Source organism: Tiliqua scincoides, chromosome 1 (assembly GCF_035046505.1).
Source record: "Tiliqua scincoides isolate rTilSci1 chromosome 1, rTilSci1.hap2, whole genome shotgun sequence".
In the NCBI taxonomy this organism is placed as follows: domain Eukaryota; kingdom Metazoa; phylum Chordata; class Lepidosauria; order Squamata; family Scincidae; genus Tiliqua; species Tiliqua scincoides.
In genome coordinates, this window is record NC_089821.1 from 90,356,568 (window position 1) to 90,381,758 (window position 25,191).

Here is a 25,191-nt window from a genome sequence, read left to right on the forward strand (position 1 = left end):
AAGTCTGTTTTTGTTGTTCCATTTAGAGGGGATAAAGCTCTGCTGGTGGTGGGCAAAGTTATCCAGGCTTAGGGTGCCTGTTGAGCTTTTGGCTAGGATATTTGCTGTAGTTTTTGGTTTATGAAGCAGTAGAGTGGGATACTTTGTTCTGAGTTTTTTGGGTGTCAGTATAATTTTTTTCATTTGCTTGAGAAATTGTGTGGGTCTTCATTATCTTTGCCCTAGACCAGTGGTGTGCACTGCAATGCCTGATGGCACCACAGCAAACCCACAGAGTTGTTGTGCCACAGATGTCTCCAGTGGCCACGTCTTCCCAGCTGTCCTGGGCATCATCATCTTGGATTGTGTGAGATCTGTATTCAAAGATGGTGATGCCCAGGAGAACTGGGAAGAAGAGGCTGCTGTGAAAGAAGGGTTTGAGAACTGCTACCCTAGACCTTTTAATACATTCAGTAAGCCTTTATATATCATAGATCATGTTTGTGCTCCAATATAATATGTGCCATCAGCTGCCAATGACATGTTTCTGCTGCCTACATGGGACAGCCTCTGTGCAAAAAAATATGGACACAAATCCAAAAAGCAGCATGGTGCTGTGTGTTGTACTGTGGTGTCACAGAGGATGGTTGTTTTTCTCCTGTTCTGTTTCTGGAAAGGTGGTGAGAAAGGACCTCTGTGTCTGCATTTATAGAGAGGATAGTGGGGCTTGCACCCAAAGGTCCCCTCCAAAAAAAGCTGGCACTGTCTCTGCCCCATGTCATATTCTAAAGTATTCACGAGAGTCCCCCAATCCTCATGATCAGCTTGGGACAGGAGCTGTGGGTTACAGCACAGATGAGGGAATAAAAAGACTTATTCCTCAAGCTGAATGCTACTCACTCTTCTCTTTGCAATCCTATCCACACTTGCCTGGGAATAAGCACTATTGACTATAATAGGACTTACTTCTGAGTAGACATGCAAATAAGAGCTAAAAGTTGGTAAAGTAACATTTCTTAACTTCAGAATTTGTCAGCTGGGCAACCTGATAAACAGCTACTGGGGAGGCAGGAGGAAGAGCAAATGTTTTTCCTGTGCTGACCTTTCCTTATCAGGTTCAGTTTGAAGTAAAGATTCCTGTTTTGCCTTGGGTAGCACTTTTAGGAAAGCAGTGCTGAGAGTTTTCTCTGAATGCTTCTCAACATTGCTGCAGTTGGGTAGCTTAGTATGAAATAATGTATGTGATCATGCAATTATATCATCATTGTACTGAACGAGTCTTTTTTAAAAAGATGTGCAGCACATGTATTATAAAAGAATCCAAATTGCACTTGTGATGATGAATACTTAATTAGTTTGGTCTTTCCTTCCAATTTTGATAGGACAATGTGTTGGTGGTGTATTTTTGTGAGGATAAAAAGCCAGGAATAAAAAACACCCATTGTGGTATTGTTTCATGTGTTTTCAGAAGTAGCATTTATTTGTAGTATGACAGATTTTTCTGCTGATAGAATATAGATTTTTCCTGGCTTGTTTAATTTAGACTGCATCTGTGGTGTTAAAAAAACAGAGATTGCCAATGCCGAGTTCCTTTTTGCTAAACTCTTATCTAGTTGTGAAGGAGATGTAGAAGAAAAGAAGGAGATGAAGGTCTGTTGGGTGCCTGGCCTGATGAGAAATGGGGGAGGAGAGGAGGCCAGAGTCCAGAGAGCAGGAGCAAAAGGCAAATAGAGGAGGCTATAAAGAAAACGAGGGGGGTGGCGGCGGGATAGTATTGCTTTGAAAAGGGAGAAAGAAAATAAATCCTGCCTGAAATCCTACTTGTTAACTGGAGGTAAGAAAGTCCGCCTTTAGAATTAGAAAGGAAGTATTGTATTGTATTGGCAACCTTCAGTCTCGAAAGACTATGGTATCCAGAAACCATAGGTGCTAATGCTGATGCAGGAACAGCCACAAATAAGGGAAAGCATTTACCTTGTCTTCCAAAGGTAAATTCTTTCTTCCATAGCACTATTTTGACAAGTTTCTTAAATGAGCCGTGTAGGACTTTTCTGAGACTTGCTCACAACTCTAATGCATTTGGATCTCTTGTATCAGAGAGGCAAAATGTGTTTTCATATCAATGAAGCAAAAATTATTGAAAGAAATGGTATTAAGGGGAAAAAAGTTCTGTTCTTGGTGTATGTTGTCAAAAACGAAATGCCCTGCTCAGTAATGGTTAGAATATTTATTGGGGGGGGGGGGTCATGGTTATCAAACACAGTGTATTTCAGCCAAAGTTAAATGCTTTTAAGTTCCATTGATTTTAATAAGATAGCAACAAGTGCATGCTTAAATCACCCATTTAAATGACAGAGGGCACAATCCTAACCAACTTTCCAGCCCCGAGGTAAGGGAACAAATATTGCCTTACCTTGAGGAGGCCTCTGTGACTGCCCCCCAACTGCAGGATGCAGCACATGCAGGATGTAGCACTGGCACAGCTATGCCAGTGCTGGAAAGTTGGTTAAGATTGCGCCCTGAAGGACTTAAAAGCACTTAGTTTTTATCCCCGACCAATTTTTATTCCAGAGTTAAAATGCTTTCTTTTTTTCTTGCTCAGAGTTTGGCCTCTGGAAATCCATTCCTCAATAAGATTCTGATTGATTTTCATTTTAAATGTTTTATCTTATTTCATAATGCTGGTGTTAAATTGGATATTTTCAGTGTTTTTCCTCATAGTCACTAGACCTGTGCATTTAACGCTGTATTAAAGTCAAAATTTAATAAAATTGAGAATCCAAATTTAATGGAAGTTACTGATCTGTGCAGGAGAACTAAATAACACTTATAATTCTACGTAGTTATAGTTGGGGGGAAAAGAACATCCAGTAGTAGTGGATCCTATAAAATAAGAACAGCCCTGCAGAAGCCAGCAGAATTCTAGTTTAGTATCCTGTTGCTAGTACTAGCCTGATCCAGTGACTTATTTTACAAGAGAACATCATATCTTTATGCAATCTTTGCCATTGTGGTGGCAGTTTCTACACTAAATTTGGTCCAGTTGTAATCTTTGAGTACATGATACCTGTTTTAAACTCCTGCACATGTCGGCTCTGTGCTCAGGCCCCATTGGTTGCATAGAACAGCCAGATTAAGCTTTTTCAAATCATTACATTGATTTTTTGGGTGATGCAGTGTAACACGTGCAGTGTTTTCAAACAGAATTTTAGAAGCTGCCCTATGTCTCGTTGTGTGACTCTTAGTGCTAGCCTGGCATGCTTCTATGCCAGCCATTTTCAACCATTGTGCCATGGCACACTGGTGTGCCGCGAGTGGTCCACAGGTGTGCCACAGGAATTTGGGGGAAGGTCATTTATTAATAGGGCCAATGGGAGATGTGAACCCCCCACTGGCAGCATGGTGTGCCTTGTCAATTGTCAAAAACCTGGTGGTGTGCCTTGACCATTTTAGTGCCTTGTCCGTGTGCCATGAGATGAAAAAGGTTGAAAATCACTGTTCTAGGCAGTGGGATTCTTGTCTGGAACAGGTCAGGGAAGCAGGTATAAGAGAGCATTCCATGCTTGGGATCATTAGGAAAGGCATTGAGAATAAGACAGCTAATGCTGTAATGCCATTGTACAAATTAATGGTAAGGCCACACCTGGAGTGTTGTGTCCAGTTCTGGTCGCCACATCTCAAAAAGGATGGAGATGGAAAAGGTGCAAAAGAGAGCAACCAAAATGATTACTGGGCTGGGGCACCTTCCCTATGAGGAAAGGCTACAGCGTTTGGGCCTGTTCATTCTAGAAAAGAGGTGCCTGAGGGGGACATGATTGAGACATACAAAATCATGCAGGGGATGGATAGAGTGGATAGAGAGAAGCTCTTTTCCCTCTCACAAAACACCAGATCCAGGGGACATCCACGAAAGTTGAGTGTTGGAACAGACAGAAGAAGATGTTTCTTTATCCAGCGTGTAGTTAGTTTGTGGAACTCTTTGCCACAAGAAGTAGTTATGGCACCTTGCGTGGATGTCTTTAAGAGGGGATTGGACAAATTTCTGGAGGAAAAATTCATTATGGGTTACAAGTCATAGTAGGTATGTGCAAGCTCTTGGTTTTAGAAGCAGGCTGCCTCTGATTACCAGATGCAGGGGAGGGCACCAGGCCACAGGTTGTGTCTGTTGTCTTGTGAGCTCCCTCAGGCATTTGGTGGGCCACTGTGAGATACAGGAAGCTGGACTAGATGGACCTATGGCCTGATCCAGTGGGGCTGTTCTTATGTTCTTAGGAAGCTGGACTAGATGGGCCCTTGGCCTGATTCAGCAGGGCTATTCTTATGTTCTTATGAGAGGTAGGAACTGCCCCCACCATAAGAACAGTCCCACTGGATCAGGCCATAGGCCCATTACCCTTCGCTACTACTTGCTGTCACTGAACCCTTGTGCCTGGTAAGCTGTTGAGAGGAGTCCTGAGTAGGACAAGCCAGGGCAGAGCATATGCATGCAAAGAGGCTCAGAACTTTGTCTTGCCCAAGTCTCAGCATATACTGGTGCCGGCCCTGCTTAGAAGTTGGCCACGTTGTGCTTCTAAATTAAATAATTGAGGTAATTAATTGCTGACATTATAAGCCAGACTATTTAATTAGTAATCAGTAGGTTCCACATGGAGAAAGAGCAGCTTGTTGCCTTACATGGTTTATGGTGAATGTAGTCTGCTCACTCAGCTACCACTAATTGAATTAATGGCTGATTGGTTACTAATTATTTAGTGGTCAATTCCTGAAATAATTTTTAGAGAAGCACCATCTGGCCACTTTACACACATAAGGCATTGTCTTTTTTATTTTATTTTATTTTTAAGGACCTCAAATCTAACCCTGGCTATGAACAAAGTCTGTAGATTCAGAAATATATAAAAATCATTTTTAATGTGTATATATATTCTTAGGCATTCATATATTATTTTTCAAATGAACCTCAGTCAGGAATTTGCACAACACATTTCTTAGAGGTGAAGAAGCCATGAGTTATTTGAGAAGGGATACAGTGACCCATTTGAATAGCCAGAAGACTGAATTTGTACTTATTCAACTTTAGAACCAGAACAAACTTGTATATGGTTTTGATATTTTGATGTTATCATGTGAGCTTTTCTATTATTCAAGTGCTATTCCATGTGGATATTTTATTCACTTTGGATTTTCGATGAAGTTGGCAGGCATCTTCTTTGACCACATCTTAACTGTGATTGTAGTCATCTCCATATGGCTTAAGTAACCTTTGACAGGGAATTCATGTGGGCATGTGTTGAGTGTGTGCATGTTTGGTTGGTCCTCCAAAATGGTGAGTCTGTCTCCAGGCTCACTACTGTCTCCAGGCACTACTTCTCTTTGCTTCCCTTATCATTTTGGCTTTCCCTGCTCCAGGTTCCTTGAGCTCTTAATTCCTGTCAGCTGTTGTTCTCTGCATCCAACTGCTGTAATTGGAAGAGCAATATGTCTTTGTATGAGTCATTCAGTTCAATAAGTGTTTGAAATGGGAATGCTGGGTGAAAATGATAGATATTACTTCATTAACCATGGTCTCAATGGGAAAGTTACAACTCCAGAAATAACTGTTGGTATATTAACTCCTTCTTTGTCCTTAACAATGTTGGGTACTCACATGCTAGCCTCCATATTCTGAAAAATGTGGCCATTCTCAGTATTCCTGAATCATGGTATTTGCCCGGTGGCCCAGTAAACACATTTGTGAACATTCCCTTTGAGTTGACCATAGCCTGGAGTACTACTGAATATTGTTTCTTTCTGTTATAAAAAGGTGTGGGATTGAAAGGATGGGTGTAAAATAGGCACATGACTTCCATCCACTGCACCAGCAAAATTCAGGAATCTTTTGAAACCATTAATCACAGATTGTGCATCACCCATTTTGATTACAGAATTTAAAAAAAAGTTTCTGTTCTTGCTCCTTATAACTCTTCAAACCTGGTGATTACTGTTGATGCTCCAACAGCTAAGAGTTCAGGCACAGCTTTGCAATTGGCATCTTATGACAACGGATGTATCACAATGGCAACCCTTTTTCTCATGAAACAGGTTCCCTCAGGCTTGTTGACATTTGTTGCAAATATGGGTTCACCTCATCTACTATTACCATACACGTTGATCTTGACATTTGGAAGAAACCCTTCCAGCTGTCATCATCCAAGTCTTCCATAATATCTGTCTTCCACCACCTTGTTGTGCACCGCAGTACCTAAATACTCTGTGGGTATGACAACATAATATTTGCCTGCTGTACATTTTGTGTTACCATTACAGAGGCAGCACTCATTTCCAACAATGCCTGCCTTTGTCAAGTTGGATGCCTCTGGAGAAATTGACATGACAACATCATTTGTGAATGTATTAAACACCAGTGTGCTGTAATTCACTCTCACTACTTTTACAACAGTGATGGCTCCAAGCTACTCCATATAATATAAAAGCAATCTGATCCATAGCTATTGTTTTTTGTCAAATAATAAGGCTGATTTCCCCTACTGATTCAAATAAACAAAATTGCAGCAGATCTCTCTCTCTGTGTGTGAGAGAGAGAGAGAGAGAGAGAGAGAGAGAGAGAAAGGTAATGTGTATGTTACACGTAATGTTCCTCAGAGTAGTATGTATAATCATTGAGCTGGTAATTGAAGGTCAATTGCTCTAAAGCGGGTGCTAGAAGCAATAATAGTTCTGGAAGCCCGGAAATGCAAACTTTAGTTCTGCAAAAATGCAATAATAGTTCTGGAAGCCTCTTTAATGACAGGGTTTGGGTTCAACTGAGAGGGAAAAGACTTCTTATAAAGGCCACCTCAGGTCACCCAGATACTGAAACTGTATTGCTCCCCCTCTCCACAGAATAATTAATTTGGTTTTGTTTTTAATTGTTTTAACTGTTGTAAGCTACCCCAATGACCTCTGTGCAGGTGGAAGGGTGGGACAGAAATGTTTAAAATAAATAGATGTTGAAAGGAAGTGGGACAATCTTCATTCAATCAGAAGGACAACCCTAGCTTTGCTTAAGGTCTGATGGAATGTTGTGGAGAACAGGAAGTAGATCTGAGCCCTTTCATTGGCACAGACAGAGGTGGAACTGAACTGAGATTCTCTCCCCCCCCCCCCCCGTGAGTTAAGAACTCCATTTTCTGAGTGCTTGACTGCCTTCCCTGCGGACAATAACCACAGAACAAATCCAGTGTGACTAAATGGCCACAGAATTACTGAATGTTTGTTCAGGCTCTGAGTCAGGTCAAATGAAATAAGAGTAAGATTAGAGAAGGGAAGGGGAAAGGGATAAGGTCAGGCTTTTCAGACCTAAGGAGTTGTAAAAGAGCTGAATGTGAAAAACTTAAGTGTAAACAAAAGCGGTCATGTGCAGGGCTTCGGCTCCAGGGTTTGGCTGCTCTCACAAATGAGGAGCTTGAAAAACTTAAGCAGTTACTCTCAGTATTTTTTCAGTGAAATGAAGAAAGACAATGATTTCTTACAGCCCAGTCCTAACCTGTGCTGGAATAGGCAGGCTAACTCACCTGTGTGATATCCAGTGCAGGTGAGAAGGTGGAAGGAGCATGACTCAAAGTAAGGGGGTTATGTCCCCTTACCCTGAGTGATGCCCCAGTTACCACAATGACATTACTTGGATCTGTGCCAGCTAAATTGCTGGGCTGCTAGGGAGGGGGGTTAGGATTCCGCCTAAGTGCTGGAGGTCAGTCCCAAGCTCCTCCGGGCCCAATCCACCCATTGGCCTGCCTGCCCCAAAACACCCCCATTCCACCCTCCCCAAGTGCCAATGTGCCAGCTGCCCTTGGCCAGCGCAACCTTACCTTTTGCAGGAGGTGCAGAGGCTGGGTGCACCCTCTCCAGGCTGGCAAATATCCTCACACCAGCCCAGCCAACTCCTGAGGAGACGCAAATATGCCTTACGGCACGTTTGCAACACCCCAGGCCAGTGCATGGGATTTGCGCCAGCCGAAGACCACTTTTCAATTGTGCTCTTGGGCTGCAGTCCTAACCACACTTTCCTGAGAGTAAGCCCCATTGAACAAAATAGGAGTTACTTCTAAGTAGACCTTAGGGTCTTACAGGGTAGGATTATCCCCTTGGAGACTCAGCTTCAGAAACAGGTCTACATCTAATTTAACAGATTAATCTGCATTTTTAGAAAGTACACTTTGATTGACTAGTGTGCTGTTTTTCTTCATTTCTCTGAGAAAGAAAATAGGGAATATTGGAAGCAACTGTTTATATTTTATGCCCCTTCTGTTTTGTGAGGAGTTTGTTTTGCAGAGCTCTATATTAGTCCAAACACTGTAACTGAGCTTCCCCTTGCACTGTTTTTTAAAATGCCTGGACTGCCCATTTCCAGTCGTGCCTCCCAGTCTCAAAACTTCCATGTCCCTCAGTTAGCTTCTGGAATCAAAGAAGTGAAAAAGTCTGAAGATTGCTCAGGCTTGAAAATGCAAGTTTAAATGTGGCGATGCAACTGCTGTTTTCAGAGGCACAGATTGTAGAAACAATCATGCTGCCTGGGGCTTTCTGATTCTGCAAGTGTGAATGACACCATAGAATTTGTTACTGCTATTGGAGCAGTGGTAGAACATAGAAGTTGCTGATATAGCTTTATAGGGAAAGTATTGTATTTAGAACTAATGGCTTTAGGGCTACAGCAGTATGCTGCCTTGAAAAATGCTAGACTTGAGAACTTCTTATTTTTCCTTTGCATTTCCAAGCATTTCGCTTTTAAAAGCTCCAAGCCTGTAACTCAGCAGATGTAACTATAGTCTTTCTATTAGGCGATACTTAATGTGCATGGTTTAGAGTCTAAATGGAGATCTCCCTGCTTTTTCTTTCATTTTTAGAATGAGAAATGAATAACTTGAAAATGGATCCATCTCCTCATGGCTCACCACCAGTAACCGTTATAGAAAATATTGCCTCGCAGCTAGCATGCAGTCCAGTGGATAAGAAAGTTGCTTTGTACTTAGATGAGAAAGATGAACTAAAACACCTCCGTGGATGTTTCCATATTCCCAAAATGAAGGATCTGCCTCCAAGTAAGAGCCAATTATGCCGGGGTTGGCTTACATCTTCTTGCATATGCTTATCATAAATCTGCGGGAATCATTGCCACTTAAAGGATAAATGGAGCAATTGCAGACACAGCTCTGAACACAGCATGTTCTTTGCATTGCTAAATCAGTTCCTCAAGTTGAATGCTTTGTGCTCTCATTCCTATCCTGAATTAAATGAACGAATAGAACACAGCAGTTAGGTGGTGCTTACACTGTCATACTGTCTCTTGGAACAGTATGGTGACTGCTTGAAAATTATATGCAGAAGCATTTCTCCCTAACAGATTCAAACTGTCTTGCACTTCAGGTACCTATTGCCCCAAACAGTAGCTGCTTCGGTACCGGACAATTTTGCATTATCCATTTTGTTTCTATTGGGTGCTACCTACCAGGGAGGTCTCTCATCAAACCCTATGTAAAATGAGTATGACTGGGTAGATTGTGCCCTTTGTTTTCTGACTATCTATGAAGTGGGGGGGGGGGTTAAGAGGGGGGACCTATTTAAAGATCCACAGAGACCTACTCAAGGCCTAACCTGCCCAGTCCCATCACCAGCAACCTTGAAGTTCACTTATGAAAATCTAGAGTCATGTGGTGACTCTACATTTTCTTCTGTATGTGCAATTTGCAAACAGAGTTACTGGTAAGTTCAAGGGTGCTGCAAATCTTGTGACACCCAATGGGATCCTCCCAGGAGCTCTCCAGAAGAAGGCCTATTACCAATAGGATATTGGTCCCTATGGTGGAGAGGGAGGAAAAAGTGCCTTCTTTCTCCCAGAAATCAATATGACACAAAGCTCTCAGAAGTCAGAATCACTGCCATTTGGGAGCATTCCTGTTGGCCTTAGGAAGCGGGAGGGAGAAAGAGGCCAAAGCAGCCAGCAGTGCTCCCAGAAGTGGGACCTCCACTGCTTGGGAGCAAGCCAGGACTGGAAAGATGGGAGGGGAAGGAACTTCCACTCAGCTGGAGCTGCCACCCTGAGGATTGCCTGTGTGGCATGTGTTAAGCTTGGGAGTGGGATGTGTGGGGTGGGAGGGGACACAGGGATGACTTGGTAGGTGTGGAAGCTGATGTGTTGGGTGGGGAAGCAGTAGAAATGAAAGTAAGGAGATGTGGTGGGGCAAGGTGAAGGTGGCACATGCTTATAGGACTTCCAGACTTAGCAGTGCCCCAAGGCCTGGCACACTCTGGTGCTAAGTCTGATTAGACACAAGCTAAATAAATATACCAAATATCAGAGAGTTGAAAGGGGCCTAATAGGTCATCTGGTCCAATCCCCTGCCTTAGGCAGGAAATCCTCTTAGAGCATATCCCAACAGGTACTTGTCGAGCTTTTGCTTGAATATCTCCAGTGAGGGAGAGTCCACCACCTCTCTCGGCAATCTGTTCCACTGCCGAACCTCCCTTACCGTCAGGAATTTTTTCCTGATGTCTAATCGAAATCTCCTCTCTTGCTGTTTGTACCCAAGCATGCCCATGCAGTACATGCATACTTGGAAATAAGACCCGCTGTAGTCAGTGGGAATGACTGTCAAAAGTGTGCAAAGACTGCAGCCTTAGTTGATGAATTGATTATACTGACTGATTTTTTAAAAATGTGATAAATTAAAACCTGTTCTTGATTAATCAGGCTGCAGGTTTTTAAACTATTGTTGTAGAATACATCGTTTTAGAAAAAAGGAACACTATGTAAAAGAATGAGGCAGCCACCTAAAATGGTTCATGCCTTTTTTAAAAAAGAAAAAAAGTACCATCTTTGAAAAGAGAGACCTCTTTCTCTCACACAGGCATGAGTTCCTTTTTTCAGCTAAGTGCTGCAACCCTTGCATGCATCAACTAAAAAAATGGAGTTTTTTCTAACTCAGGATGATTGTTTTATACATATGCAGACGTATGCAGATTTAATTGATTAACACTTATGTGACTAATGTGACTTAACTAATGTGGCTAAGACTTCTTTAATCAGATGACAGCCCTACTGTTATATAAAGCATATTGCTTAGGCTAAGTAGGGAATTTTAAAAAGTACTGAACTCTATGGTGGTAAAAGCTCAAGAGGTGTCTGCCTTTTAGGGGGAAGGATCAAGCTAGCCAAGGAATTTATAATTCATACTCTCTTCTTTTCTTTGTAAAAGTATTCTTCCTGCTCTCTGTTTATAAATTATTTTCAGATCAACCTTTTCTCAGCATATTTCAGAATTTTTCACTAACTGATATATAAATAGTGAAGATCTAACTTCCGCTCTGCCTTTGAAACATCTTAAATAATTCTTATTAATGATTTTGACAGTCTGTCTAAATCTGGAAATGGAGCGTTGTTTTAAATGTAAATAAATTTATAGTATACAAAACATGTCATTTCTCCTAACTTGATAAAAATTAAGTTCATATACAGTTTTTTTTTTTTTGTTTTCTGGTGAAAGCTCACAAATCTATTATTGTTCTGCATTCTTTATAATTGATAGTCAAGTATCCTGGGAAGAAATTCATGCTCTTTTCACTGTGTTTATGGTAGTTAAATAACCTTAACTGCATGATGATAATTTTGGTCTCAAGAAAAAGAGTAATATGCTATCTTCCTGGTGGTCCCCATCAATACCACCCAAAACACCCATTACAAAAAGATAATTATTATTGTATTTTGGAATGGGGGAGTTTTGGGGCAGGGAGGCGGAACAGAAGGGGGGGAGCAGATCTCAGAGACACCTGCGTGTGCTAGATCCTGACCCCCCTCCTTCTCCCCTTTTCTCCTCAAACTTGTACCTACAATATAGCTCGTAAAGATTCAGGTAGACCCATTGGGGCAGTGGAAGCTTTCCTCTGGGTAAGAGTTCCCTTATCAAAAGGAGATCTCCCTGACTGCTCTCCTGCGAGATACAGTCTGCATTCCTTTGGCATGGCTGTATTGGTGATGGGTGATTTAGTTAGAATTGGGCACTAAGAGTGCAATCCTAAATGGGAGATGGGCTGGTGCAAGTCCCTTGTGCTGGGCCAGGAGCGTTGCAAATGTGCCATAAAGCACGTTTGCACCTGCTTGGGTGTCAGCCAGGTCAATGCAAGGATGTGTGCTGGCCCACGGAAGCTGCATCCAGCCTCCACGTTGATGGAGGAAGGTAAGTTCACACTGGCCGAGCTCAGTAGGTGCGGGGGTCTAGGGTGGCGTGGGGAGGATGTGTTTTGGGGTGAGGATGGTCAGGTGGTGGGAGAGCAGGAGGTGGTGCCAGGATCCGACACTTATGCTGTATGCTGACCCCATTCTCAGGCAGCCCAGTGCAGCTCTGGGCTGTTTGAATCTGTGCCACCTCTTGAGGTGGCACAGATCTGAGTTGCTCCATTGGGGCTGCTGTGGCTTTAATGGAGTAAGAGGAAGTGATTTCCCTTGCTCTGGGCTGCACCGCTTTGGGACCCAACCTCTCACTGGATACAGAGAAGGCCTGCTTGCCTCCCCATTCCAGCACAAGTCAAGCTTGCGCTGCCCATTTTGTAAACTGCCTTGGTGAGCCCTTCAATGGTACTGAAACACAGCCTGAAAGTATTTTATGTAAATAAATACCTTATTGATATTTTCAGTATTGGTACTTATATATCTGTTAGTAGCCTTGCATATAAGGCTATGAAAATGTATTAGCCTGTAATTATTTGTATCACATTGATGGCCTGGAGTGGAGGTGAGAAATCTTTCTTCCTAGTTTCTGAATCAGATTCTTATGAAACACAGGCTACAATGGGGGCCCGATCTAGCAGTGTGCGCGCTGGCTTACCACCAGCATGGATTGTTGCAAACATTGCTTGCTTACTGCTGGCCCAGTGCTGGAGCTAGCCTAGCGTGAGCCTGCAGTGGGCCAGCTCCAGTGCTGGGCCCGTGTTCTGCCGTCTGGTGGCTCACCCAAACTGCCAGGCAGTGGAATGGGGGGTGGGAGTGTGGGGGGAGGCGTTGCAGGGCAGGGGGAGGTGGAGAAGGGTGTGGCAGGGGAGAGAGTAGGGTAGGAGGGCTGCGAGACCAGCGGAGCTCAGAGCTGCTGCAGAATCAAGTAGTGGGGCTGGTGGGGCTACTTCCCTTACCTGGGTAAGGGAACTAAAGTTCCCTTCCCATGAGGAGCCGCTGTGGGCTGCCCAGTGTGCATTGGATGCCACGGTAACCATGTTGGTGCTGTGGCAGCCTCGCATGCCAGTTAGCACAGGATTGGGCTGTGAGTCACTTGCCTCCTAGTTTACAAGCTTGTGTGTTAGTAATGTGTAAAGGCCATAGCACAGTGGTAGAGCACATGCTTTCCATATAGACGATTCTAAGTTCAATCTCCATTTAAAGTGTCAGGTAGCAAGCAAGGTTGCCGACTCTGACACAAGGGATTTATGGAGATTTTTTTCCCCCAGTGTGGCATGATGCCATTAAGTCAAGAAGACCCTGTTAAAATCTCTTGGATTGCTTTTAGTAGTCACCTGGGAATCAGTGCTGATTCGTGGAGACTCCAGGGCAGTCCTGGAGAGTTGGCAACCCCAGTAGCAAATGAGAACAGCAAAAACTCCTACCAGTCAATATAGATAGAACAGAATTAGTTAGACCGATGAACTGTTCTTGTGATGAGATGATCTGGGGATGGTTTTGGCTTGCGCCTGCTCTGCTTATTTGTGCTGCTAATTGTACATATTTTTGTAAGTTTAATAATGTGATGTTGTTGTATGTATTATGTTTTTGTAATCTGCTTGGGTGACCCATTGCAGGGAGAAAGGTAGGATAAAAATTAAGTAAATAAATAAATCTGAGGCAGTGCCATATGTGGAACTGCCTTCATTCATTTATTTATTGAATATTTAAACATTTATACCACATTGTTCACCGCATATATTTCTAGGGTGGTTAACGAAAATTTGGCCTTCACCCTCCCTTCCTTTCTGTACTGTTGTTCTGTATTCTCTCTACTCTTTTGTTGGCCACTTTTTGGTGACTTGTCAGGATTCCAGTAAGAGGTAGAAGCCTTTCCAGTTAAAAAGAAATTCACCAAGCTACTAGTGATTTGGATCATACAATAATGGCTGAATTCTATCCTGGTGTTACGTTGGCAGATCTTGCAATCTGCCACTGTAGGTCCCAGAATAATGTCACCAAAATCACTCCATTGTTTTGTGGGCCAAGTATGCCAGGGCATACAGTGCCACCAGCCCACAGAATCATCTCTGCCTTTGCTTGAGCAGATAGGTTGGTGGCAGGGGAAGTTCTGGGGAGGATTGTGGGCAATTTAGGGTGGGGATCAGCCAGGCCAGGGGCAAGAAGTGGAGGGTCTCAGCAGCAGTCTCACATGCAGTCTACAGGGGAAGGAAGTGGTCTCAGCAGCAGTCTCGCACACAGAGATCCTAAGCTTCCCTTCCTGGACCCACTCCCAGGAATCTCCTTCGACCTATGCCAGCTAAAGAGTCTAAATAAAGAGTCATAAATCTCCTAAGACCTATGCCAGCTAAAGAGCTAAAGAGCTGGCATAGGCCCAGAGAGACCCACTGGAGGCCAGGTGGACTACTGGGAGGGAAGTAAAATACCTCTCCTGGGCCATCTGGTCCAACTCCCCCAAACTTAGTATGCAGCATGTGCTCTGTTCAGGAAGCTGCATGCTTTAGGCTGGCAGGACATAGGATTAGGCTGTAAGTAGCCTCAACAGCAAATAGTTCTATCAAAGCTGATGTTACCAAATACAAAGGTATTGCCTCTGTGTTTAAAGATGTCACAATCCGAACTTCATTTTGAAGCATGAGTTTTTGAAAATTCCATGCATCATTCTAATATCTTTAATGTGGTTAAAATAGAACCATCATTTACAGAAACTAATCCTTTCTGCAAGATTTATTTTTTTTAGTTAGTCTACCAGAAATTATCTAATTAAGCAGTTTGATTGATTGGACATCTTTAATGGCTTTTTGTTAGCTTACTGGTGGCACTTAACAAAACACCACTCTAAGTCACCAGTCATTTATCAGCTAAGTGAAGCCCAAATCAAAAAACAAAAAAACAACAAAAAACCAGAATATGTAATAATGGAAGACCTCCAAGACCTTGCAATACACTTTTAAGCCCTGTAACTAATCAATATGTTAAAAACTGAGAATGGTAAATATGTTTTGTGTCAGGGAGAGAATGATTTCAGGGAAGAGAATCGTTGGCCACATATAAAGCTTAGTTACATTCTTGTTATGTATCCATCTTACCAGCTCTTATAGGTAAGTGTAGTTCTATATATAGTCAAGAGGTGCTTTTCTTAAAATCATCCTCATTATACAATTGCTCTTGCAAATGAGTTAATGATTCCCTGTCTTTAATTTGTTGATCTGTTAACATGGATTATAGAGGTATTGGAAGGTCTTTGGCAAGAAGATTATAACAACATTCTTTGCAGCAGGGCCTAGAAGAGGAGGGTAAAGGGGGTAATTTGTATGTGGGCCCAGGGTCAGAAAGGGGGCCCAGGAGCCAAAGAAGGGGGCCCAAAAATTTCCTGGGATCTGACATTTTCCAATCTCACTCAGACTCACTGTCCACATGGGATACACGTGGCACATGGCAGCAACTACTGCTGGAAGCCACATGCACCAGGCCCAGGAATGCATGCATTCCTTAACAGTGTTGCATCCGGGAGGAAGCTGGCCTGTTCCAGGAGTTCTGTGGCTTGCAGATCTGCTTACAATGAAGTAGTGGATGGGAGCTCAGGGACACAGCTGCAGGCTACAGCTGCTGCAGAAGTGGTGCCCACCCCCATTCCCCCACTCTGTTTCATCTCCCTCCCTCTTTGGGAAGGGGTCCCAAAGAAACTTTGTACCCCCTGATAGAATTCCTCTTGGAGGCCCTGCTTTGCACTACATACACACAATGCACTACATGCACTACACAAACATACAGGTGTGCCCCCGTATTAACGAGGATTCTATTCTGGAACTCCCCATTCTGGAGCAGAGCTCCCCTCACCTCTGGAGCAGGCATGTGTGGGGGGGCTTGGAGACTCAATCTGTGAATAAATGAAACTGAGGATATATGATCAGTGGATATGGGCCACCCTGTACCTTTGATTCAATCATAACAGCATGATTTTATGGAGTTATATGATCCTGTTTGCTATCATTGGCTTCTGACATGGCTATCTTCTGTGAATCCAGGAAATCTAGTTTTTGATGAAGTGATAGCGTGTGGCCTGTTGGCATTGCTCTTCATCTCCTCCTGGCAGCTATGACTGCATCTTATGCAGATGAACTGTACGGTAAAATAATATATAGCAAGTCCTCACTTAACAGTTGTTTCATTCAACACTGTTCCATTTTAAAGTTGATCAGCAGTTCCCAATCTTCTAACCTCAGTGTCCTCCGCAGCTGTACACTCTAGGGTTACTGGAAGCCACTTCTGGGTTGCAGCAGGCTCGCGACCCACTTCCTTGGGTCTTGTGGCAACCCAGAATGTTCTGCAAGGCGCTGTGGAGCATGACAGTGCTGTGTGGCATAATAGAAGCCTGCTCAGCGAGCCTGCCATTTGAGAGGGTATTATTGAGCCCCCTTATGGTAAAATTGGTTTTGTCATAAGTAGTTTCGCTTAAAGTTGTTGTTTCCAAAAAGGTATCAACAACTGTAAGTGAGCACTTGCTGCACTTGTGGAAAGAGAGAGTGGTATAAGACAATCTAGCACCAGTACAGTGCAGGTTTGACCCAGATATCATAGTATTGATTGAAACCCAGTGTAGACCACATAGGCTAGTAGTGCAATCTGTGAATGAATCACCTGTGGTACTGTGTAAAGTAATTTTTTTTTCTTAGATATACTGATTTGTGTCAATTCAGATACATGTTTCATTTAAGAAACATTCTGCTCTGGAGTGGATTTTTTTAATATATATTTGCTATTGGGATGTTTCTCCATGGAAAATGTGTATAAGGTTACAGTCCAAATCTGTTACAGGTCTCAGATTAGCATGTCTGAACTTACAGTACAGCCCAGTCAAAATTGATTTTATTCTGGTGCTGTTGGCATCATGCTGTTTGCTTACATGGAATAGTCTGACTCAAACATGTTCCTGCCTGCTGTTCTTGCCCACAAGGGGTTGTTTAGCCAATAATTCAAATAAGTCAGAATCCAAAACTTGATAAATGTCTATGAGAAATTCTTTTGACAAAATTTTAATTTTTTTTTATAGTATTCAGCTCCTTACAGATTTCTTGGGGGGGGGGGGGGGAGAAAGTCTTCCTAGGAGTTTTACTGAAAACTACAAATACACAGCAGGAATGAATTGACAGATTGTATTAAGACAGGGATCACAGGGCATTCCTGCCCAAGCAGCATCTCTGAGCTCAGTTTAGTGCTACACGCCTAAACTATGTTCAGGAAAGGTACTCTGAAAGAGGACGTACAATGTGGGATACGATAACACCATGACAACATCACATGTGAATTGTATGAGCCTGCAAAAATGGCATTCTCTTGTCTTTATGTACTGTGTAGATGAGAACAAGAGTGGCTTGGGCTGAATTTCTTTGGGAACTACAGGAATCGGATGCTCTGCAGAACAGCAGATATACCTTAAGTAAAAATTCATGTGAAAAGGCAATAAAATAAATCTTCCTGAAAATTCAGTACATTTACTTTGCATCTGGCACTAAAAATCACCTTGGTAAATTTTGGCTCAGACAGAGGAACAAGTTGGGTAGTTAATTGCTTCTTTGTACACTCATACAATAGCCTTTTCAATGAATTCCTTTTGATCGCAATTAAAGTAAATATATGAGGCATATTGTTTATTAAAAACTGTATAATCCTATTAAATTCTGAACTTACTTTCGACTGGAAACTCATTAATATCCACCATGTCTTTTCCCACTGTGCTACCTGAGAAGTCTAACTAGAGATAAACCAGCATTCCATAGTCTCAGCATGAGCCAACAATGAGTTCATGGGTGAAAAATGCCAAATGTCTTCTGGTCTAATATCAACAGGAACATCCATTTCCAAAACTCCAGAAGTAATAGCATCAATCAGCTCAACTCTGCTGGAATTCTTTGCTGTGTTCTGGGTGCCACAGTTGAGAAAAATTATTGACAAGTTGGAAGAAATGATTCAGAAAAGAGCTACCAACTATCAGAGTCTGATTATTGTTGGGTTTTTTTCTAAGCTGTCACCAATGCCAGCTACAGGTCTAGAGAACAGCAGGGGTAAATATAATTTGCGTGGTGTGTATGCAAGCATGAGCGATCTTGCTTGACACTTATCTGTGCACCAACTGGATCCTAGATGTCTCACTCCTGAAGCTGAAAGAGATAATCCAAATTCTTTTTATATTTACATAAACACTTTATAGCATTGTCTTGGCATAGAGGGGAGAACACATCCCCAAAACCAGGTGTACTATTTAAAAGAAGTGGGGTGGGGAAAAGAAGCTTATAATGATAACTTCATTGTCAGAACATTCATTTCAGTAACAACTTGCAAGACAAATGACATAAACAAGAGAAACTGCCAAGGGATTTACTCTATACCCCCTTTTTTCCTGAAGGTTTGTCAGATTCATTTAGATATCTTATACAATAGATCTCCTATTTTCCAAAAGCTCAATAAGCCCAGCATCTTTATGCCTCCTTGTTCACACATTTGATTGTCTAAATAGTGGGGCTGACTTCTCTCTGTATAAATAAATATGGATGATCTCAATCACCCAGATCTAGGAGAAGCAAATTCTCATTTATGAACATGTTTCTCCAGTAAATCCCTCTCCCAGTATCCTGCTCTTCCATCCAAATATTCCAGTGTACAAATTCCAGCAACACCTTTTTTCATTTTCGCTAATCAGGGGTAATCCCTGTCAAAAAAAACCCATTTGCTTAGTGGGGTGGAGATAGTTTTTCATGTAGATATTACCTGATAATTTTTCAGTGATGGTAAACTGGGATTCAGCCGTGTGAACATGAGTCAACTATCCTTTGTGGTATGAATAATGGCAATTGCTTGCTGGAATTTCATTGAAAGATGTGGTTAGAGTGTTGGACAAGGACCTGGTAGATCAAACCCCTTCCCCTCAGTCGGCCATGAAGCACAGGGTGTGACTTCCCCAAAGTAGTCTTTCACATTAACCTGTAACAGAGATTTATTGTGAGAATAAAACTGGGGTCGGAACTAAATATGATCTTCTTAGACTGACATGTAGAATATTCAAAAAAGAAATAGAAACACTGGTAATCAAATACTTTTTTGATTACCAAATACTTTGATTACCAAATGCTTGGTAATATGTCTAATGGCCCAATCTCTTCCTTGTTGTCCAGTGGTAGTAAGCTTCCTCCGACAGTGCTGACTGCTGTAAAGCAATCAGTGCCTGTCGCAAAAGATGCTCTGATGGTGCGCGAGTTAGCACACTGTTGAGAGTGCCGCCGGGGAGGCCTCTGCCTTCCTGCCCCCACCAGCGAGGGAATCACCATTCTCTGGAGGAAATAGGAGGTAGGATGACGGCGGAGGCAGGAGGGGGAGGCAGGAGGACTAAATGGAGGAGGAGGAGGAACTGGGTGGGGAGGGAAGGGAGGCCACAGGAGGGAGAAGATCTATCACAGTCCTTGGACTTGCACTGGCAAACTTGCCAGCACAAGTCCGAGGAGATCTATTGCGGGTCAGGAGGCTTATGCAGGGTAAGGGGATTTTACAATCTCTGCTGAAGCTTCTTGGCCCACCTACCTCCATCATGGATGCAGTGTTGCCAATTTGGCATTGCTGTGATGGCGGGGGGGAGGTAGGATAAAATTGGGTTCTCGGTGTCATCTAACTAATTTTGCTTTAGAGCTTCCTCAGTTAACATATATTTGAAATGTTATTCCGCTGTCAGACAAAAATGAATTATCAATCCTATTTCCTGTTCATATGATTAAAGCCCATGCACCACTCTTCAGTTACCTCTGTAGCAGAAATATAAGATGGGGCAGAAGCAGAAGCAAATAGAAGTTGTTAAATTGTGTACACTGAAATTGCAAACTGCCTTTTTGACTCTTTTGAGTAGAAAGGTGACCAATAAACGTGTAAAATAAATACATGTATTCACACAATACATGAAGTTTTGAAAGTTGCTACCAAAAAGTTGGTTAATGAAAATGAAATACCTGTGACTGGTGGTGGTCATGTAATCTACCAACCAGGAGAAATACAAGTTGACTCAGAATGAAACGGAACAGGAAAAGGGCAACAAATGGCAGTTTGTGAAGAAATAAGAGTCTCTTCCAATGTGGGGCTGTCAGCAGTGCAATCCAGAAGGTAGCAAAGGAACAATGTATGTTAAGTAGATTTTGTTTATGCCCCAGTACTCACTTGCATTTTATGCCCAGAACCTAGGCAGATGAGAAAGCTTTAGCTTTTAACTCATTACCTGTTCTAATGTTTGGTGGGGATTTAAGGAGTCCTAGCCAAATATACTGTTCTGAGTCTTAAATAAAAGACTTGTTTCCTCTAATCTGAATGATTGTTGTCCTTTGGAATAACAAAGGCCTGTGAACAGAACCAATTTGGAAGTGCTGATAATATTTACACCTCTGTTATTGCTCATTTTAAAAAGGGTTGTTGATGAAAAGCAAGCCTAACCCTGGTCATATAGATTAGATTGAAACAGCTGCTGTGATTTAGACTTTCAAAAAGCCTTTAAAGCTTTAATTAAGAAGTTATCTTTTAGTTGTCTCTTACTCCAGCAAATGCATTAGCGGTTGTGTTCAAAGTAGCATGGCAACAATCAAGGCTGAAGAGCTTTGCAGTTGCTTACTCTGTTTTCCTATAGCGCTCAAATGAAATTGCCTCAACCAAATGTAAACTCATTATTATGTCTTATTTATATAATGTTATAAGTGTTTTATGTAAATTTTAATACATTTGTTGAAGCCGTCTAGCCGTATACATTGTGCCACAAGCTATCAATGGCTGATGCATGCAAAAAAGTGCTTTGCCCATAAATGGAACACCATCTCTTATCCCTTACGACCTGAGGTAGGAGATAGCAGTATATAAAATGACAGGTAATGAAAAAGGCTAATACTTCTGTCCTTTGTTGATGGCCATCATATCATGCTTTTTGTTCCATTGAGAGGAAGGTACTTTCAACAGATAATCTGCAAGAAGTAAAGTATCTGTGGCTGAACATTCATAATAGCAACAGAAGCGTTTTCAAGAACAACTTTAATTTTAATCAACTTACCGGTCCTTCCAATTATCAGTATGTCTAAGTGCTAATCTTTTACTCTATCCAGAAAAAAAGATAATATAAAATGTATTAATTAAATTCCTGGATGACGGAACTAGATTGCAGTAGTACACCGCACCACACTTCTTTTTCATAGCTTAGTTGGTGCTGTTAACCATTGACATTAAAACTGATAGCCACCTACTTCTCTTTCAAGAACAAGAGAATAGGTATTATCCATAGGTAATAGTTTAGAAAATCTATTAAATACGGTGTCTACCTGACACCCAGTGAGGCCCAACAGGGTCTGGGACACATCAGCTACAGGTGCACATTGTTGCACCTGTTCTTCTGTCCTTTCTTTGCCTGGCAGACATGCTAAAGTGAACTTGCAATGAGAGGATGGCAGAAGTGCTCAAGCAGGGGCAAGGAGGCCTCAGTTAGGGGCCGGGGGGGGGGGTGGAGTTGTGCCACCTTCATTCCTCTTTGTAAATATATTCTTGGTGCACTGGACCATGATGGTCTCTGGGTTCAATGCAGCCTGCCGCTTGCCCTCTCAGAGCTTCCTCGCAACTTGTGACCTTAACATCCCTTTTTGTCTTGTGTATTTTTGACTGTACGTGCATGGGATTATATGGGAGTTTCATGCCCATGTCTCCAATTTGATACTTTTAAGGCCCAACTAAATGAGATTACAGGAGATTGATGATTTTTCCATGGTTTTTTAAAGTAGCAAATGTAACCAAGGTAGGTCAAATTCACATCAGAACCATAGCACTGGGAAAAGTTTTTTTTTTTTTAATTCTTTTCTCTTTGCAGTTTTGCTATTTGAAATTATACTTCCTTCAAATGTGCTGTTTGCCAGTGGGGCAATCATCCAGCACTGTGGTATCAAATCATCGAATGCCCACAGCTGTATTTCTTTTTGTAAGAAATCATGGGTGATCCAATCACAGATCTCCTGATGATCCTCATGATCTCATATAATTGCCCCTTAATACTACACTCAGTAATAAAAGAGCTCTTAAAAAAAAAAAAAAGATGTTGCATGAGAGAACCTTTGGCTGTCATTTATCATTAGTGTAACAAGCCTTCTTTCTGCATTAGATTCCTGTCATGGGTAGCATTGGATATTGGCAGTGGCTGAGTGCCCATGGCCAGTCTAGAGCTTAGGAGCTCACCTCTGAAGCTCCATGGTATTGTACAAGCCAGCAGTGGCACGAGTTGCTGCTGATGAGCACCAGCACCTTTCAGCAGTGCTCTTTTCTCCCTTTCTTCCTATCTGCAAATGGACTTCTTAGGAAACCTCTTCATCTCTGCAGGGATCTCTAGAGAGCCAGTTGCTGGAAGGCAGGAGAAGCAACTGCTATCCCTGGATGCTTCTCCCTCTGTTTCTTTGGGATCCATGATGAGTGTGTCAGTATCACCAGGCATGGAGACAGTAGTGCCCAACAACTGCCCCCTTCTGCCTTCCTCACCAATGCTTGGCTGGCTTCATCTGGTGGCTCTGGGCAGAGAGTCAACCAGCAACTGTGCTCTTTTTGCCTTCCCTGTCACCTGGAGAAAGTAAAAAGGGGGTTGTTTGGGTGGCTTTTGAAGAGGTCTGATCATTGGAAAGGGTATGCACATTCACCATGGGCAAGATGGGGTTTTGGTGAGACACCCCTACTCCCCCCACAACATGGTGCCAAGCCTGATCTCCATTGTGCTGCTATGCAGATGAGTAGGGCACCGCTGACAGAATTTAGAATACTGTGTGGCTTGGGAGATTGGGTGTAATGAATGAAAGCATCAGGTCCCTGGAAAATGTTGTGGGCATGTACGGTTTTATTAGGACTCTGTGACTTTTGTGTTAGGTATAGTATCTAGTGAGCTTTTTGTGAATAGTGTGGCAGTGGTAATAATATTAGTAATAGAAGAAAACTACAGGTGGGGTGGATTTTGCCTCCACTGAGCTGGCTCAACATGGGCCTCCCCAGACCCATGTGGAGCCAGACTTGGCCCTACCTGAGCTCTCTGGAGCTGCCCTCTGGTCACCTCTGGAGTGCTTTGTGAAGCCTGCAGAGGCAGTGCATGTCCATCTGCTGCCTCTTCCCTACTTCCGAGGGAAACTGGAAGTCGTGTTTTTCAGCCAGAAACAGCCATTCTGAAGCTCACAGAGGCAGCAGGTGGCTGCATGCTGCCTCTGCAGGCTTCACAAATCCCCCTGGAGGGGACCAGAGTGCAGCTCTAGTACCTTCAGAGGGCTTAAGGGACCAATTGCGGAAATTCGCAAAATTCAGCCTCTGTGGGAGGGTCTAAAAACGGAATCTGTGCAGATACTGAGGACCCACCTGTACTGTAATTCCACACAAGTTTACATATACTGGATGCCATATGTATTTGCATTTCTTCCTTCCTTCTGTCTCTTAAAAAATAACAAAGCGAGCTACGTCCTTTTACTGTACTTTCAAACACTAGTGCAGTGGTTCTCAAACTGTGGGTCGGGACCCACTTGGTGGGTCGTGATCCAATTTCTGGTGGGTTGCGAGAAGCCGGTGGCAGCCATCTTGAAAGAGGGCAAAAGACCTAGGCAGCGCCATTTTGGAAGTGAGCAAAGCCTGGGCGTCGCCATTTTAAGCTTCCCAGCATTGTGACATAACTAAGAGTGGCTTGCACATGTGCAAAGAAAGCAGCGTGCTGCTTTCCCCCAAAAGCATGCTGCTGCCTTCCAGCTGGACCTCCCTCTGTACTTGGAGGCTTCCCTAAGGGGAGCCAATCATGGAGTGGAGGCTTGGATTGCAGGCAAAGAAGCACTGGGAGAGACGTGGATGAGCCAGCCAGGCTCACCAACGCTTGTCAGCTTGGCTGCCTTGATGGGATGGGCTGCCTTGGGGTTGCAGGACAGAGCAGCTCCCTCCCCCTGCAGCTGGGCTGGGCTGGAGAGTGTAGGCGGTGGGCTTGGATGAGTAGAGGCAGAGCCGCGTGAACTCCCCTCTTGTGAGCCTGCCTTGAAAGCAGCATCACTGCCTCCACCACCCCACTGCTGTTCTCGTCCTCTGCATCACGACTTTCTCCCTCTCTGAAATTGCCTGGAAGCCACGATCCTTTCCTGCCCTGACTAGCACGTCCTCTCTTTATATCTTTGCTGGGGTGAGGGGGGATCCCTGGTTGCCTGGCTGCCAAGAGAGCAGCCAGGGGGGAGGGGGGAGATCAAGCCTGGCATGTGGGAGGGAGCACCCAGGGAGAGTGCTGCTCCCCCAGCTGCTTCTCTGATGTGCACCCTTCCTGTCTTCTTACTTCTCTCTTAGGCTGCAATTCTGTCTACTCTTACATGGGAGACCCCCCATTGCCAATAAGGGGGGTCAATTCTGAGTAGATGTGCTTGGGCTTGAGGGAGATGAAGGGAAGCGTCCCTGCTTATCTTCCTTATGAGGGGGATACTACTGTTTTTATTGCCTTTATTTACAAAAACTCAAGCTACTTCTTGTATTGAGGTGCATGAGTAGGGTACACTTGTTTCTGGCTAATGCTGTGCACAGTATCAATAGCCACATCAATGTTTGTTAGTTTCAAGCGCAATACAAGAAGTAGCTTGAGATTTTGTAAATAAAGACAGAAATAAAAACAATAGTAAATAAATACACAAATATTTTGTTCCAGATGTTTTATTTTTTGCTTGATAGCAATGGTAGCGAGGGCAGGGAGAATTGGAAGAAGCTTCTGAGCTGGAATACTGTCTCTTGTCATTTACAGTTTGAGTTTCTAGGCAGGAACTTACTGCTTGATGACATCACTTCTGGCTCTGACATCACAGTGATGTCACTTCCTGTTTGATGATGTCATTTCTGACTATGACATCACTTCCAGGTTGCTGACATCACTTCCAGTGGGCCCCAGACAGATTGTCATTCTCAGAAGTGGGTCCCGGGCTAAAAAGGGTGAGAACCACTGCACTAGTGTATTTTCAGAT

At 43.1% G+C, this 25,191-nt stretch overlaps 1 protein-coding gene across 1 annotated transcript in view; it reads left to right on the top strand.

Annotated features, from left to right (window-relative positions):
• The first annotated feature begins 8,869 nt into the window (after positions 1 to 8,869).
• The window catches only part of KYNU (kynureninase), a 111,735-nt gene continuing 95,413 nt past the window's right edge, over positions 8,870 to 25,191 (top strand). Inside the window, exon 1 of the mRNA XM_066639563.1 lies at positions 8,870 to 9,056. Coding sequence (XP_066495660.1) covers positions 8,870 to 9,056 — 187 coding nt within the window. The remainder of the gene's footprint in view (positions 9,057 to 25,191) is intronic.